Raw genomic sequence first — 17,878 nt, 5'->3', positions numbered from 1 at the left:
CTTAATAATGTTGCTCTCACTCAAGCAGTAGCAGTAGAAGCTTTCTATTCTGGAACTGCCATATAAGAAACCATTTCCATGAATGTGCTTCTTCTGTTGTTGATATCATAAGCTGTGTTCACGGCCTACTTAATAGTTCATTACAAGAGATGAATCTTGATTAAATGAGGATGCCAGATAAGAAAATATCCTTTGAGGTTGACAGTGATGGGATAGCACATGAAATGTTTTCTTCTTCATCATTACTCAGTGGAAACAGCCATATACCTGTTGGTGAGCTGGATAATCATGTATCACAATTTTTAATTTAAATATAAAATGATTGAAGAGAGACCTATCATAGCTGTAATTTATTGCCATAAGTATGCTATGTAATGAACTCCATAAAAGTTAGAGTAACACAGCAATAAACAATTTTTTTCCCAGCGCACTCATCCGAGAATTGGAATACCTTTCTGCTTTTGCTGAAACTTGTGGGAGTCAGCTGGTTTTCAGTGCTCTGTCCTGGTTTGGTTGGGATGACTGGGTTACTTTGGCTTCTCTTTCGTCCTTTAATCCTTAGGCTAAATCAAGTATGCTCTCAGAGTGAAGAAAGAGGTATAGTCACAACTAGAGTCACTTTCATAGAGCAGTCTAACAATCACGAGTGTGGGCAGGGTGTGGGGGTGATATGTGGGAAGATAAAGGCAATCTGATCTCTCTTTTTTATTTTTAATTACTCATATTTACATATCCATTCCCCCCATTCCCTCATCCTCCCATCCTCCCATGTTCCCCACCCAACCCACACCAATCCACCCTCTGACTCCTCCCCAGGGATAGTGATGCCCTCCACCAAGGACCTTCAAAGTCTGTCATATTGTTTGGGGGGAGGGACTAGACCCTCCTTGTTGGATCTGGGCTGCAATCGTATCCCTCCATAGGGAATGGGCTCCCAAAGTCCATTTATGCTCTAGGGATAAAGTCTGGCTCTGCTGTTAGAGGACCCGTAGACTGTCTTGGACTCCTAGCTGGTAGCCACATTCAGAGGACTTGGTTTGGTCCAATGCTGTTTCCCCAGCTTTATGAATAGGGTCTCCATTATATCAGTAGGTCAGGTCCACTGTTTCTGCAGGTCTCTCCATCCCTGTCTTGGCTCCTTTGCTCAACCCTCCTTCCTCTCTACAAATGAATTCCAGTAGTATGGTTCAGGGCTTAGCTGTGGGTGTCTGTTGCTGCTTCAGACAGCAACTGGATGAAGACTCTCTTTCCTTTCCCTGCACCCAGGCTCCAATTTGTTGTCCCCATCCCCTTCTTCGAGGGACTATGCAATCTTCTCTTGGGGTCCTCCTTGTTTCCTAGATCCTCTGGAAGTGTGGATTGTAAGATAGTGATGCTTTGCTCTATGTCTAAAAATCAAAAATGAGTAAATACATACGATGTTTATCTTTTTGTGATTGGGTTACCTCACTAAGGATGGTTTCTTCTAGTTCCATCCATTTGCCTGCAAATTTCAAGATTTCATTGTTTTTTTTCTGCTGAGTAGTACTCCATTGTGTAAATATACCACATATTCTCTATCTATTCTTCAGATGAGGGGCATCTAGGTTGTTTCCATGTTCTGGCTATTACAAATAATGCTGCTATGAACATAGTTGAACATATGTCCTTATTGCATGAATATGCATTCTTTGGGTATATGCCCAAGAGAGGGATTGCTGGATCTTGAGATAGACTGATTCCCATTTTCCTGATAAATCACCATACTGCTTTCAAAAGTGGTTGTACAAGTTTGCACTCCCACCAGCAATTGGGGAGAGTTCCACTTTCTCCACATCCTCTCCAGCAAAGATTGTCATTAGTGTTATTAATTTTAGCCATTTTGACAGGAGTAAGATGGTATCTCAGTGTGGTTTTGAGTTGCATTTCCATGATGGCTAAGGATGTTGAGCACTTTCTCAAGTGTCTTTCAATCATTTTGCATTCCTCTGTTGAGAATTCTCTATTTAATTCTGCACTCCATCTTTTAATTGCATTGTTCATTGTTTGGTGTTTTGGTGGCTAGCTTCTTGAGTTCACTGTATATTTTGGTGATCAGCCTTCTGTCAGATGTGGGGTTGGTGAATATCTTTTCCCATTCTGTGGGCTGCTATTTTGCTGACTGTGTCCTTTGCTTTACAGAAGCTTCTCAGTTTCAGGAGGTCCCATTTATTAATTGTCGATCTCAATGTTTGAGCTACTGGTGTTATGAAAGCAGAAAGCAGTCTCCTGTACCAATTTGTTCAAGGGTGCCACCTACCTTCTCTTCTAGGAGGTTCAGTGTGGCTGAATTTATGTTGAGGTCTTTGATTCATTTGGACTTAAGTTTAGTGCTTGGCGATAGACATGGATCAATCTGCAATCTTCTACATGTCCGAATCCATTTATTTATTTAGCACCATTTATTTAGCATCATTTATCGAAGATAATTTATTTTTTTCCATTGAATAAATTTAGCTTCTTTGTCAAAAATCAGGTGTTCATAGGTGTGTGGGTTAATATCAGGGTTTTCATATCGATTCCATTGGTCAACCTGTCTATTTTTTGTGCCAATACCAAGCTGTTTTCAGAACTATGGCTCTATAATGGAGCTTGAAGTCAGGGGTGGTGATGCCTCTGGAAGTTTCTCTATTGTACAGGGTTGTTTTGGCTATCCTGGGTTTTTTGTTTTTCCATGTGAAGTTGAGTACAGTTATTTTAAGGTCTGTGAAAAATTGCATTGATGGGAATTGCATTGAATCTGTAGATTGCTTTTAGCAAGATTGCCATTTTTACTTTGTTGATCCTGCCTATCCAAGAGCATGGGAGAGCTTTCCATTTTCTGGTATCTTCTTTAATTTCTTTCTTTAGAGACTCAAAATTCTTACAGTACAGGTCTTGCACTTTTTTGGTTAGTGTTACCCCAAGGTATTTTATGTTGTTTGTGGCAATTGTGAAGGGTGATGCTTCTCTGATTTCTTTCTCCACCAATATGTCATTGGTATATAGTAGGGTTACAGATTTTTTTGAGTTAATCTTGTATCCTGACACTTTGCTGAAGGTGTTTATCAGCTGTAGTAGTTCCCTGGTAGAGTTTTTGGGTCACTTATGTAAACTATCATATCCTCTGCAAATAGTGAAAGATTGACTTCTTCCTTTCCAATTTGTATCCTCTTGATCTCCTTTTGTTGTCTTATTGCTCTAGCTATGACTTCAAGTACAATATTGAAGAGATATGGAGAGAGTAGACAGCCTTGTCTTGTCCCTGATTATAGAGGAATTGCATTGAGTTTCTCTCCATTTAATTTGATGTTGGCTGCCGGCTTGCTGTATATTGCTTTTATCATGTTTAGGTATGTTCCTGTTATTCCTGATCTCTCCAAGACCTTTATCATGAAGGGGTATTGGATTTTGTCAAAGGCTTTTTCAGCATCTAGTGAGATGATCATGTCATTTATTTTCAGTTTGTTATATAGTGGATTACATTGATGGATTTTCATATGCTAAACCATCCCTGCATTCCTGGGATGAAGCCAAATTGATCATGCTGGATGATTTCTCTGATGTGTGTTTGGATTCAATTTGTCTGTATGTTGTTGTTGAATATTTTTGCATCGATGTTCATGAGGGATATTGGTATGTAATTCTCTTTTTTTCATTGTGTCTTAGTGTGCCTTGGGTACCAAGGTAATTGTAGCCTCATAAAAAGAGCTTAGCAATGTCCCTTATGCTGCTATTGTATGGAATAATTTGAGGAGTACTGGTATTAGCTCTCCTTTGAATTTCTGGTAGAATTCTGCACTGAAACCATCTGGCCCTGGGCTATTTTGGTTGGTAGGTTTTTGATGAGTTCTTCTATTTCATTAGGGGTTATAGGTCTATTTAAGTTGCTTATCTGTTCTTGATTTAATTTGGTATGTGATATCTATCCAGTAAGTTGCTATTTCCTGTAGATTTTTGAATTTTGTGGAGTACAGGTTTTCAAAGTATTACCTGATGATTCTCTGGATTTCTTCATTGTCCATCGTTATGTCCCCCATTTCATTTCTGATTTTGTTAATTAGCAGGCTCTCTCTCTCTCTCTCTCTCTCTCTCTCTCTCTCTCTCTCTCTCTCTCTGCCTTTTGGTTAGTCTGGATAAAGGTTTGTCTATCTTGTTGATTTTCTCGAAGAACCAACTCTTTGTTTCATTGAGTCTCTGTAGTGTTTTCCTAGTTTCTACTTTATTGATTTCAGCCCTCAGTTTGATTATTTCCTGGTGTCTACTCCTCTGGGGAGAGTTTGCTTCCTTTTGTTCTAGAGGTTTCAGTTGCACTGTTAATTCTCTAGTGTGACTATTCTCCAGTTTCTTCATGTGGGCATTTAGTGCTATGAACTTTCCTCCTAGCACTGCTTTCAAAGTGTCCCATAGGTTTGGGTATGATGTGTCTTCATTCTCATTAAATTCTAGGAAGTCTTTAATTTCTTTTTTTTACTTGTTCCTTGACTCAAGGATAGTTCAATTGCACATTATTTAATTTCCATGAGTTTATAGGGTTTCTGCAATGTGTGTTGTTGTTGAATTCTATCTTTAAAGCATGGTGGTCTGATTTGATACAGGGGGTTATTCTAATTTTTTTGTATCTGTGTAGGTTTGCTACATTGCAGACTATGTGGTCAATTTTAGAGAAGGTTCCATGTGGCACTGAGAAGAAGGTATATACTTTTGTGTTCGGATAGAATGTTCTATAGATATCTGTTAAACCCAATTTGGTCATAACATCTGTTAGTTATTTTGTTTCTTTGTTAAGTTTCTGTCTGGTGGTCTTATCTAGTGGTGATAGCTGGGTGTTAAAGTTTCCTACTGTAAGTGTGTGAGATTTTATATGTTATTTGAGCTTTAGAAATGCTTCTTTTACAAATGTGGGTGTCTTTGTATTTGAGGCATAGATGCTCAGGATTGACACTTCATCTTGATGGACTTTTCCTGTGATAATTATGAAATGCCTTTCTTCATCTCTTTTGATTGATTTAGACTTCATTGATTTTGAAGTCTAATTTGTTAGATATTAGGATTACTACACCAGCTTGTTTCTTGGGTCCATTTGATTGGAAAATCTTTTCCCAACCATTTATCCTGAGGTACCTTCTGTCTTTGAAGTTGAGATGTGTTTCTTGTATGCAGAGAAGGATGGATTCTGTCTTTGTATCCATTCTGTTAGCCTGTATCTTTTTATAGGCAACTTAAGACCATTGACATAGAGGGATATTAATAAGCATTGATTGTTGATTCCTGTCTTTTTGGATTTGTTGGTGGTGGTGTTATTGTGTGTGGATTTCCCCACTTTTTTGGTGTTTGGTAAAGTGGGATTATATATTGCCTATGGTTTTTCAGCGTAGTTATCTTCATTACATTGGAGTTTTCACTCAAGTAAATTCTGTAGGGCTGGATTTGTGGATATGTATTGCTTAAATCTGGTTTTGTCATGGAATATCTTGTTTTCTCCATCTGTAGTGATTGAAAGCTTTGCTGGATACCATAGTCTGGGCTGACATCCATGTTCCCTTAACGTTTGTAGAACATCTATCCAGGAACTTTTGGCTTTCAAAGTTTCCATCGAGAAGTCAGGTGTATTCGGATAGGTCTGACTTTGCATGTTACTTGGCCTTTTTCTTTTGCTGCTCTTAATATTTTTCTTTATTCTGTAAGTTTGGTGTTTTGATTATTATGTGGCAAGGGGACTTCTTTTTGTGGTCCAATCTATTTGGTGTTCTGTAAGCTTCTTGTACTTTCATAGGCATATCCTTCTTAAGGTTGTGGAAGTTTCTTCTATGATTTTGTTGAATAAGTTTTCTGTACCTTTAAGCTGAATTTCTTCACCTTCTTCTATACCTATTATTCTTAGGTTTGGTCTTTTTACGGTGTCCCATATTTCCTGGATATTTTGTGTTAGGGATTTGTTGGACTTGAGATTTTCTTTGGTCGATGACTGTATATCCTCTAATGAATCTTCAACACCTCAGATTCTTTCTTCCATCTGGTATTCTATTGGTTATGCTTACATCAGAGGTTCCTGGTCATTTACCCAGCTTTTCTATTTCCAGCATCTCCTCATTCTGTGTTTTCTTTATTGTTTCTAATTGTACTTTCAAACTGTGAACTGTTTGAATTGTTTCCTTCACTTGTTTGGTTTTTTTTTTTTTCTTGACTTTCTTTAGATTCTTTAAGAGATTTGTTTATTTCTTAAAATTTTGGTTTGTCTTTTCCTCCATTTCATGTAATTTTTTGCTTGTTTTTTTTCTATTTCTTTAAGGGATTTTCTTGTTTCCTCTATAATGGTCTCTATCATCTTCATAATATAATTTTTAGGGTCTATCTCTTTTTCATCCTCTGCTTTGTGCTTTTCGGTTCTTGCTGGTGTGGAGTTCCTAGATTCTGGTTGTGTCATATTGGTCTTTCTGTTGTTGAGTGTGTTCTTATTCTGTCTTCTTCCCATCCCTTCTTCCAGTGGGAGCAGGTGGGGTCTCTCTCTCTCAGGCAGCAGGCAGAGGGCTCAGGCTAAGGCAGCAGGCTCAGGCGGCAGCAGGAGGGCAGAGGGCGGTGGGCAGACAAGTGTGAGATGTGTCCATACTCAGAGTGGTCCTTCCAGTCAGGGCAGGTCCACTCTAGTGGTGGGGGGTGGCTCAGGCAGAAGCCAGTCGGGGGTGATTGGGGAGGTTGAGGGCAGAGGGTGGACAAAGGTCAATCTGATCTCTCAAATGCTTCTTATACTGTTGCCTGTGCCAGGTTCATTAATATCTTATCGATCAAAGCAAGTCACAAGCCAGAGTGCTAGGGTTGCCTGCATGGCTAGTAATGTGAACACAGGAAGGACAAATACTTTTGGCATATGAATTTAACCAATATACTGTAGTTATCATTCTTCTGAAAGATTGTATGTGAATACTATTAACCGGAAGAATTCAGAAGCTATTTTAAATCAGGCTGTAGAATTACTAGACTCAGACTTGAGCTTGACTCTACTACAACTAGTTCTGTGGCCCTGAGAGTTAACATCACAAGGTCTCAATTTCTTATCTGTAGAATTGGGACGGTAGCACTACTGCCATAAGGCTGTTGGGAAGACTCAATGAGAGAACTATGTAAATAATAAATAATTCTTATTTGGCATTTGCTATTACTATAAGTGCTTTATGTATTTTAATTCACCTGATCTTTACAAGTCTTTATGGTACATACTGTTACTGTGCTTAGTTTGCAAAGAAAGAAAAAAACAAGGAGGCCTACACAATTGTCCACTGTAATACTGGTAAGTTAGAGACTGAGATTTGTAAACTAGATATTCTGGTTTCAGAGTCTGGCTTCTGAACATTATCTTCCACTAATGTCAGCATAATGATAGATGAAGCTAATTATTAGATTTACAAAGTTATTTTAAATTGTTTCATTTGAGAGGAACCAGTGGTCTAAAATGGCTGAAGATTCTCTGTAAATCTATGTGTCATCATGTGGAGCGTTAATCTTCAAACAGTCATTATTACACAAAAGATTCTAGGTTATCACTTGGGAAAATCCAGGTTATCATTTGAAAAATTATATATGAGAAATATGTATGAGAAATATATATGAGAAAAATAAACATTGTTGTAAAACATTGGCAGCCTTTTACAAAGTTGGACAAGTGGCTGCCATTGATGAGGATCACCCACCAAATTGTATGACATACAAGATCATCAAAGGAGACGTCCAGGCTGTACAAAGGTTCTGGATTCACCCTTTGTCTGGAGTGATTGAACTCACCAGTCAGCCAGACTATGAGTCTGTTAGGCAATATAACCTCACAGTGCAAGCTGTGGATTGTGACAGAGCTCACCCACGGACTGCAGTGGCCATGGTAAGTAGAAAGATGCTGTTTTGTGTCTATATGACTGAGCAACGTATTAAGTTCTAATTTGTCACATTGGGGTGTTCAGGTGATATGAGTGTTAGGGAATGAAGAAACTTGTGAATTTCTCCTACTTCTCAAGCATTCTATAACTTTTGCATGAACTTAGCTTTGGAAGTCTGGATGGGAAAGGAGGGACTGGCTAACCTCTGTCTCTGGTGTGAATGTATTTTCAAAAGTGTAACCTGAATCTCTTTGGACAACAGAGATGTGAGGAGATTAATGCCTACTTTAACATATGAAATAGACAGTATTCTACTCACTTTCACCATACAGATGAGGAACCTGAGGCACAGAGTTTAGAAAATGAACCCAGGGTTAATATAAGACCCACAGAACTAGCACTAAATCCATGCTTCCTTCTACCTCAAGGCAATGTTTGCAATGCCACGTGCATTCTTTTAGCAATGACCTGAAGGAATGTGTGTGTCTCTACAATATTTAAGCAAGGTTGAAAGACTCTTGAAAAATATCAAACACAGATGATGTTGTATTTATTATGTATTACATGCTATTAATGGAGCTAAAGTTATGTTATTGCACAGCAACATTTTGGGTTTGTTTTGTTTTTTTGAGTGAGCATATCACTGTGAGGAAAACATGAGACCTATTCACTCCAATGATTAGAACGACTTTCAGATGGATGAGGGTGTAGCCTTGAGTCTGGAATTATAAGGGTTCACAGACTTAGGATGTCACGATAATGATTTTTTAACATGAGGTACTTGACCAGTTTTCTTACTGACACATCAATTCTTCACATAATATAGGACACTATAACTTGTAATTATCTTTCATGTTTTACATATGAAAACAAGAAGTATATTTAATATAAAACCTGAGAAACGTCAAGTAACTCTCTTCTTACAAGAAGTATTTATGTTTTTCTGTACAATAAAGAACTTGCTCATTCTTTCTTCATCTTAATGAACATTTATTAAATGTTTATGTACAGAATATTGGGCTACAAAAGTGTAAGACATTGTCACATTTGCCTTTGGGGAGCTCAGTATATCAAGTGCCAAAATGATCATGCCAATGAATTCAACTTCCCAGTATGAAAAAGGAGAAAGGTCTCCAATCTCCAGAATTGAGAGGTCTATCCTCCTCATCACCACCACCACCTTAGTATAATTTTTAAGAACCCCCCAAAAGTCAAGTGTTGTGTATAATAAGCTATAATTATACAATTCATTCTCAATCCCACACAGCAAGGTAGTTTTGATATTTCAGGTTACTCCACTCAAAGAGACAGGATAAAATCTGGGCACTTATTCCCTGTCATGTGTGCCAAATCTGCTCTTTAATCCTTTAGGCAATCTATCATCTCACTTCTCACCCATCCACCTCTAACATTCTGGCTGTACCCCCATTGCCTGTACTCGGGCTGATAAAGCAGGCTGCTTTCTAGAACCATGTCTCTGCTTGTGGCCCTAAAGTCTGGCAGAATGACTCCTGAAAAAAGTCCACTGCCTGTCCTATGACCTCTTCATACACTTCACATCACAGTAGACTAGGCTCCAGCATCATTCTCAAGGTGTTTGAGTGATCTGGGCCTGGCTACATTTAGCTTCTGTTCTTTTTTTTTTTTCTCAGATTTTTTAAAAATTTGAATTAGAAACAAGATTGTTTCACACGACAATCCCAGTTCCCTTCTCCCTCCCATCCTCCCCTATCACCCCCCCCCAACTAAAACCCTACCTATCACATATCCTTTCTGCTCCCCATGGATGGTGAGGCCTTCCAAAAGGTGTCATCAGAGTCTATCTTATCCTTTGGGATAGCACTTAGGCCCACCCCCGTGTGTCTTGGCTCAGGAAGTATTCTATGTGGAATGGGCTCCCAAAGTCCACACCTATGCTAGGGATAAGTACTGAACTACTAGAGCAGGTCCCGCAGATTTCCGAGGTTTCCTCACTAAAACCCATGTTCCTGGGGTCTGGTTCAGTCCCATGCTGGTATCCCAGCTATCAGTCTGGGGAGCAAGAGTTCCCCGATGTTCAGGTCAGCTGTTTCTGTGGGTTTTGCCAGCCTGGTCTGGACTCCTTTGCTCGTCACTCGTCCTTCTCTGCATCTAGATTCCAGTTCAGTTCGATGATTAGTAGTGGGTGTCTGCTTCTATTTCCACCAGCTGCTGGACGAGGGCTATCGGTGGCATATAAGTCATTCATCAATCTCATTATCAGGGGAAGGCATTTAAGGTAGCCTCTCCTCTGTTGCTCAGATTGTTAGCTGGTGTCACCTTTGTAGATCTCCAGACATTTCCCTAGTGCCTGATTTCTCTCTAAACCAAAAATGTCTCCCACTATTATGATATCTCCATTCTTATTATCTTCTATTCTTTGCCTGACTCAACCTTTCTGCTCCCTCATGTCCTCTGCATCCGTCCTCTTCTCCCCTTCACATTCTCCTATCTCCCCCCCTCTTCCCATGCTCCCAATTTGCTCAAGGGATCTTGACCTTTCCCCTTCGCCAGGGGACCATGTATGTGCCTCTTAGGGTCCTCCTTGTTTACTAGCTTCTATGGCAGTGTGGATTGTAGGCTGGTAATCCTTTATTCTATGCCTAAAATCCACAAATGAGTGAGTACATACCATGTTTGTCTTTTTGTGATTGGGTTATCTCATTCAGAATAGTTTCTTCTAGTTCCATCCATTTTCCTGCAAATTTTAAGATTCCGTTGTTTTTTTTTCCTGCTGAGTGTAAAGGTACCACATTTTCTCCATGCAAGGTACCTTTACTCCATTGTGTAAAGGTACCTTACTCCATGTGTAAAAGTACCTTTACTCCATTGTGTAAAGGTACCACATTTTCTCTATGCATTCTTGGTTGAGCAGCATCTTGGCTACTTCCAGTTTCTGGCTATTACAAATAGTGCTGCTATGAACATTGTTGAACAGATGTTGTATAAATGTGCTTCTTTTGGGTATATGCCTAGGAGTGGAATTGCTGGATGTTGTGGTAGACTCATTCCCATTTTCTTGAGGAGTAGCCATACTGACTTCCAAAGTGTCTGTACAAGTTGGCACTCTCACCAGCAGTGGAGAAGTGTTCCCTTTTCTCCACATCCTCTCCAGCATAAAATGTCTTTGGTGTTTTTGATTTTGGCCATTCTGACAGGAGTAAGATGGTATCTCGGAGTTGTTTTGATTTGCATTTCCCTGATGGCTAAGGATGTTGAACACTTTCTTATGTGTCTTTCAGCCATTTTAGATTCCTCTATTGAGAATTGTCTATTTAGTTCTGTACCCCACTTTTTAATTGGATTGTTTGGTGTTTTGGAGACTAGCTTCTTGAGTTCTTTGTATATTTTGGAGATCAACCCTCTTTCAGATGTTGGTGTTGGTGAATATCTTTTTTGATTCTGTGGGCTGCCATTTTGTCTTGCTGACTGTGTCCTTTGCCTTATAGAAGCTTTTTCAGGAGGTCCCATTTATTAATTGTTGATCTCAGTGTCTGTGCTACTGTACCGATTAATGTGAGAGTATTTCCCACTTTATCTTCTAATAGGTTCAGGGTGGCTGGGTTTATGTTGAGGTCTTTGATCCATTTTGACTTAAGTTTTGTGCAGGGCGAAAGGCTTGGGTCTATCTGTAGTCTCCTACATGTCCACATCCAGTTATGCCAGCACCATTTATTGAAGATGTTCTCTTTGTTCCAGCATATAAATTTGGATTGTTTGTCAAAAATCAGGTGTTCATAGGTGTGTGGTTTAATATCAGGGTTTTCAACTCTATTCCATTGGTCTACCAGTCTATTTTGTGCCAATACCAAGCTGCTTTCAGGACTATAGCTCTATAATAGAGCTTGAAGTCAGGGATGGTGATGCCTCCAGAAGTTCCTTTATTGTACAGTGTTGTTTTGGCTATCCTGGGTCTTTTGTTTCTCCATATAAAGCTGAGAAGTGTTCTTTCAAGGTCTGTGAAGAATTCTGTTGGGATTTTGATTGGGATTGCATTGAATCTGTGGATTGCTTTTGGCAAGATTGCCATTTTTACTATGTTGATCCTACATATCCAAGAGCATGGGAGATCTTTCCATTTTCTGGTATCTTCTTTAATTTCTTTCTTTAGAGACTCAAAATTCTTACAGTACAGGTCTTTCACTCTTTTGGTTAGTGTTACCCCACGGTATTTTATGTTGTTTGTGGCAATTCTAAAGGTTGATATTTCTCTGATTTCTTTCTCCACCAATGTGTCATCTGTATATAGTAGGGCTACAGATACTTTTGAGTTAATCTTGTATCCTGCCACTTTGCTGAAGGTGTTTATCAGCTGTACGATTTCCCTGATAGAGTTTTTCAGGTCACTAATGTAGACTATCATATCATCTGCAAATAGTGAAAGTTTGATTTCTTCCTCACCAATTTGTGTTCTCTTGATCTCCTTTTGTTGTCTTATTGCTCTAGCTAGAACTTCAAGGACAATATTGAAGAGGTATGGAGAGAGTAGACAGCGTTGTCTTGTCCCTGATTATAGAGGAATTGCATTGAGTTTCATTGAGTTTCTCTCCATTTAATTTGATGTTGGCTGCCGGCTTGCTGTATATTGCTTTTATTATGTTGAGGTATGTTCCTGTTATTCCTGATTTCTCCAAGACCTTTATCATGAAGGGGTATTGGATTTTGCCAAAGGCTTTTTTGGCATCTAGTGAGATGATCATGTGTTTTTTCCCTCAGTTTGTTTATATGGTGGATTACATTGATGGATTTTTCGTATGTTGAACCATCCTTGCATCCCTGGGATGAAGCCTACTTGATCTTGGTGGATGATTTCTCTGATGTGTTCTTGGATTCAATTTGTCAGCATTTTACTTAGTATTTTTACATCAATGTTCATAAGGGATATTTGTCTGTAGTTCTCTTTCTTAGTTATGTCTTTGTGTGCCTTGGGTACCAAGGTTATTGAAGTCTCATAAAAGGAGTTCAGCAATGACCTTTCTGCTTCTATTGTGTGGAATACTTTGAGTAGAACTGGCATTAGCTGTTCCTTGAATTTTTGGTAGAATTCTGTACTGAAGCATCTGGCCCTGGGCTTTTTTCTTTTTTGCTTGGGAGACTTTTGATGACTGCTTCTATTTCATTAGGGGTTATAGGTCTATTTAAGTTGCTTATCTGTTCTTGATTTAATTTTGGTAAGTGACATATGTAGAAAATTGTCCATTTCCTCTAGAGTTTTGAATTTTGAGGAATATAGTCCTACCTGAAACCCAAAACAGCCCCTGGCCTACCTGGGCCGATGGATGGAGGCAGAACTGCCACCAGGGCCTCGGTAGTGTTAGGGTGTGTTGGATCCTGCTGCCAAGCTTGGATCCGGTGAGCAAACTCCTGGTCTTAGATGCCTCCTAGCAGGGTCCCTCGAGCTTCTGTTCTTACTCAACTCAATCACTCAATTTTCTTTATGTTTCTCCAATACATCAGAACTAATGTTTAACTTCTAGGACTCACATTGTCAATATAATAATGTAGACGAAAACTAGTGGATGAATGATCCAAGAAGGAAGGACAAATTAATTCTACAGATAGCAACACAGAGAGGGGGTGTGGGTGCTGTATGAGAAAAGTGAGAAACAGAAATCTGGTAGCAGAGAATCTGTACAAGTTACTGTTCCGTGGCTCTGACTGTACACAGGAAGCTATGTGTGTGTGTGTGTGTGTGTGTGTGTGTGTGTGTGTGTGTGTGTGTGTGTGTGTTCTCATTTAAGAAGGGATGCAATTCAGCAAAGCAGGAAATGCATGACAACAGGAGCATGGGTCAGCTGGTTATACTGCAGTCAGGAACAGAGCAACAACAGGGAGTGAGGCTGGACCCTAAATCTCCAAGGTCTGCATCCAATGACACACTTCCTCAAGTGATGATTTGCCTCCTGAAGGTGCCACATAACTTTATAAAAACAGTGCCATCTGCTGCTGGGGACTGAGTTTTCAAACACAGTCTTGGGGACATTCTACATCCAACCTATGACAAGATTGTTTATGCCAGCGAGAATCACACCAAACACCACACATTTTGACAATATGTACTTGCATAAGGACATTATTCAAATACAGAGGAGCAGTAGGAACAAGAAGAGTGTGTCAAAAGAGAAAGGCTGTCTTGGAAAACTCTTGAGGTGGTTCCTGTTAGCTCTCTCTGGTTTTTAGTTGCATAGCATAAATTGCTATATGGCATTTTCAAATATATTATTACTTTATATACAGCTTATTGTTTGGTTCTCCTATAGAATAGGAACTGTAGTGATTCAGAGACTTGGTTTGGTTCATGACCTAGTATAGGTCAGATGCTTGGCATGTAGTTAGCATTCTGCCCTTGCAATTGTCAGCAAATGGATAAATTTATTCTCCTAATGGCCATAGGAAGGGAAGGGAAAATAATGTAATGTGTACCAAATGAAAGACCTAATGAGTGCCAAGTTTAGGGTTTTAATGAAGATTTCTAGTTCAAGTCAAAGTCCATTTCCATTACATCACAGATATCACCCTAGTCTGTTTATTTAAGTTTGAAAATCTGTTTACTTAAGTGCCATGGTTGACAGGAGGACCTACAATTTTCTCAACCCAATATAATTTCTAGATGCTTTCTAAATACTTATTATTACGTCTATAAATAGGCATGGATGTAATAATCTTTCATTGAGGGGGCTTCTCTTTTCAGCAGGTAGAAGCTACCACAGAGATCTACAACTAGCTGAACTTCAGAGAATTAGTGATTATGGGGTGTCAAACTCCATTTGGTACATCTACAGTACAACCCTTACACCTAAAGCTCAGGAAGCATCATATAAGAGGGGGTGAAAATATTCTAAGAGCCAGAGGACCAGGACACCTGCTGTAAGATGTTGTCTCATGAACATGGCATGGAAGTTGTACCCACGAAATCTCAACAATATGAATACCTAAACAAAACCTTCATAACGACACATCAGTTGGCATGCCAATGTGAATGGGGAAAATTTCACAGGGCCCCAGGCCTAGATGAAGAGCTACAGACAGTCAATATCTGCTGAGAGCAGAAAACTTCACTTTTATCCTGACTAAGTGATCAACCCTAAACACATTTATGTAAGAGCAACACTAAAGGGGCTCAATAGGTTGTATAATGCACATATACTTATATATGTACATATGTGTGTAACAATAATAATTATGAAAGAGGCCATGAACTTGAAAGGGAATGGGGCATGGGTAGACTTAGAGAGGTAAGGGGGAGAGGTGGGAATTATAAATATAGTACACATGTATAAAATTCTAAAAAAACTAAAAATAATTAAATTAAGATTCAATAAAAAATATCTCAAGCCAGTAAGGTGGCTCAGCAGGTAAAGCCACTTGCCACCAAGTTTGACAATCTGGTTTGATCCCCTTGGTCCACATGGTGGAAAGAGGGAACCAAATCCTCAAAGTTGACCTGTGACATCACACACACAGTTCTGTAGTATGCACACACACACACACACACACACACACACACACACACACACACACACAGAGAAGAGAGAGAGAGAGAGAGAGAGAGAGAGAGAGAGAGAGAGAGAAAGAGAGAATAAATAATTTAAATGTAATTTTAAAAAATCTCACATATTCAATACAACAATCAGCTGTGTTCAACCTACAGAGAAGAAATGCAGGATTTCCTCCAAGAACTTAACTATGTTACTAAGATGTTCTATCAAACAGTTTTGAAAAGACAATTCTTGCAGATGTAGACACACCAGGGATTCTCCTGCTAATGTTATTGGGGAAAGTATTAGTCATTGGAGAGGTGGGCAGACAGCTCTTCGAGGCTGAATGGCATTTGATTACTGACATTTTCAAATCCTTGATATTTCGATCTTTTCCCATGTAAATCACAGCTTCCTGGTTTATGGTAATTTAATTAGGAGAAGGTTGTTAATAGTCCTAATTAAGGCAGATATACATTGTTCTTGAGAAAACAGTACAGAAGAGGTCCTTAATTAAGTTAGGGGACATGCCTTCTGGATGTGTTGCCCACTGAACGTGGACAGTTCAGAGTCAGGGAACTTCAGCTTCAGAGATAGCATTCTTCAGCACTGCCTCTGTTATAATTTGCATAACTGTGCTTTCCATAGAGGTTCATTGGATGAACCCCAAATTTTTCATAAAGGGGACATAGACTGTCACAACTGACCCAAGAATAACAAACCACTGACTAGTGAGTGATAGCCAGGATCCATATCTACATGAACGTGTCTGCAAACTCAGAGAAACTTAGACTTTTTACTTTGGATGATCTGCCCTTATCCAGATGCTCATTTCTGATTTTGTTTATAAATAGTCTCATGATGTGGTTGTGATGTTTCTTTTCTCTTCATCACTGACAGGTCACTGTTGACATTGAAGACGAGAATGATGAAACACCCGTCTGCACACCCTATCTCTATAAGGCAGTCATCTCTGATGGTGTTGTTGCTGGGACAAATGTCAATGGCCTCAAATTAAACTGTCACGACAGAGATTCACGTGATTTTGAAATGCGCTTTGAAATAGCTTCTGGTGGATATTTTAATTATTTCTTTTAATCACAAACATATGTCAAGTTGACACTAGCTATACAATGTCATACATGATATGTAACACTAGAAGTGACTGTTTATAGAAGTTACACTATTTCATAGTTGTTTCCTTAAGGTACTCCTTCATATCTACAGATGAGACTCAATTATTTTGTGACTTCTGGACTTGGAAAAATGCTATCGGCTTAAGTATAAGGAATTAAGTTTGTTATCCATGGAGCTCCCTGACAACAGAACCCATCTTTCCATCTGATGCTGCTGCTACAAGTTCACAAGGCTAGATGGGTTTGACTCTATTGCTGGCTCTATGGAGATTCACATAAATGTTATAGTCACCAACTTGTCATCCATAGGAGATCTTCCTTTATTTGAGACCAGCCAAGTATCAGACACTATTCCTAGAAATTATTATACAGACCATCTAAGATAGATGTGGAACACATTCATGGCACTCAATTCATTTAGCTTGGTACTGTCAACACATAAAATTATAAACCAAGAGAAAGTCTAGACAGGGGAGCACTGTCTTGACATTCATCTTGACTGTGACAGTAAGACTTTTTCATATGTCTCAGACCTGCTGCGGCTGCTCATCTGAAAGGATGGGAGTATGGATATACTATTTAATTATGAAGACTAGGTTGATATTTATACACAATTGCTAGGTTCATCTTGTTTATAATAGTGTGTTCTAGGCCCTGAAGAGGATATAACTTCTTGAGGATGTAATTGGTACTGTGATTTGACTGGCTCATTTGATATTAGTCTGGCACAGTGTTTCTCAACCTGCTTAATGCTGTAACACTTTAATACAGTTCCTCATGTTGTGGTGACCTGAACCATGAAATTATTTTCATTGTTTCTTTATAACTGTAATTTTGCTACTGTTATGAATCATAATGTAAATATCTGTGTTTTCCAATGGTTTTAGGTGACACCTGTGAAAGTGTCATTTGACCCAAAAAGGGTCATGATACACAAGTTGAGATCCACTGGTCTAGACTAAGTTGACTAGACAGTCAAATAAAGGAAGAGGAAATAGGCAGAGTAATCAGAAAGTAGCATGAGATTTGCCGGCCACATGTGAGGGTTAGAATTATGATCTTAACCTTTAAAACATTTTTGTTTTGTTCTTTTCTTTCTTTCTTTTTTTGGGTGGTGGTGGTGAACAGGGACTTTCATAGACCAGGTTAGCCTTGAACTTTCTATGCAGCCAAGGATGACCTTGAACTCTTTTTTAGGCATCAACTATGCCATTTATTCAATCATATTTGTAATAATGTTGTTGCTTGGTATAATTAATAATTTATTGGAATGTGATGAATAAATTTATTTTCTTAATTTTTTTTCATTTTGCACACTAACCGAGTTCCCCACCTCCATTTTTCCCACCTGCATCTTCCCTCTTCCCATCCCCTATTCACT

The 17,878-nt window shown here is 39.0% G+C and overlaps 1 protein-coding gene across 1 annotated transcript in view; it reads left to right on the top strand.

Moving 5' to 3' along the window:
* LOC103163600 (cadherin-related family member 3) overlaps positions 1-17,878 on the top strand; it is an 86,845-nt gene that overhangs the window by 51,625 nt on the left and 17,342 nt on the right. The window contains exons 12-13 of the mRNA XM_035453065.1: positions 7,638-7,870; positions 16,262-16,433. Coding sequence (XP_035308956.1) covers positions 7,638-7,870; positions 16,262-16,433 — 405 coding nt within the window. The remainder of the gene's footprint in view (positions 1-7,637; positions 7,871-16,261; positions 16,434-17,878) is intronic.

Source organism: Cricetulus griseus, assembly GCF_003668045.3.
Source record: "Cricetulus griseus strain 17A/GY chromosome 1 unlocalized genomic scaffold, alternate assembly CriGri-PICRH-1.0 chr1_1, whole genome shotgun sequence".
Lineage (NCBI taxonomy): Eukaryota > Metazoa > Chordata > Mammalia > Rodentia > Cricetidae > Cricetulus > Cricetulus griseus.
The sequence above is the reverse complement of the archived record's forward strand: the minus strand, read 5'-3'. Positions and strand labels throughout refer to the sequence as shown.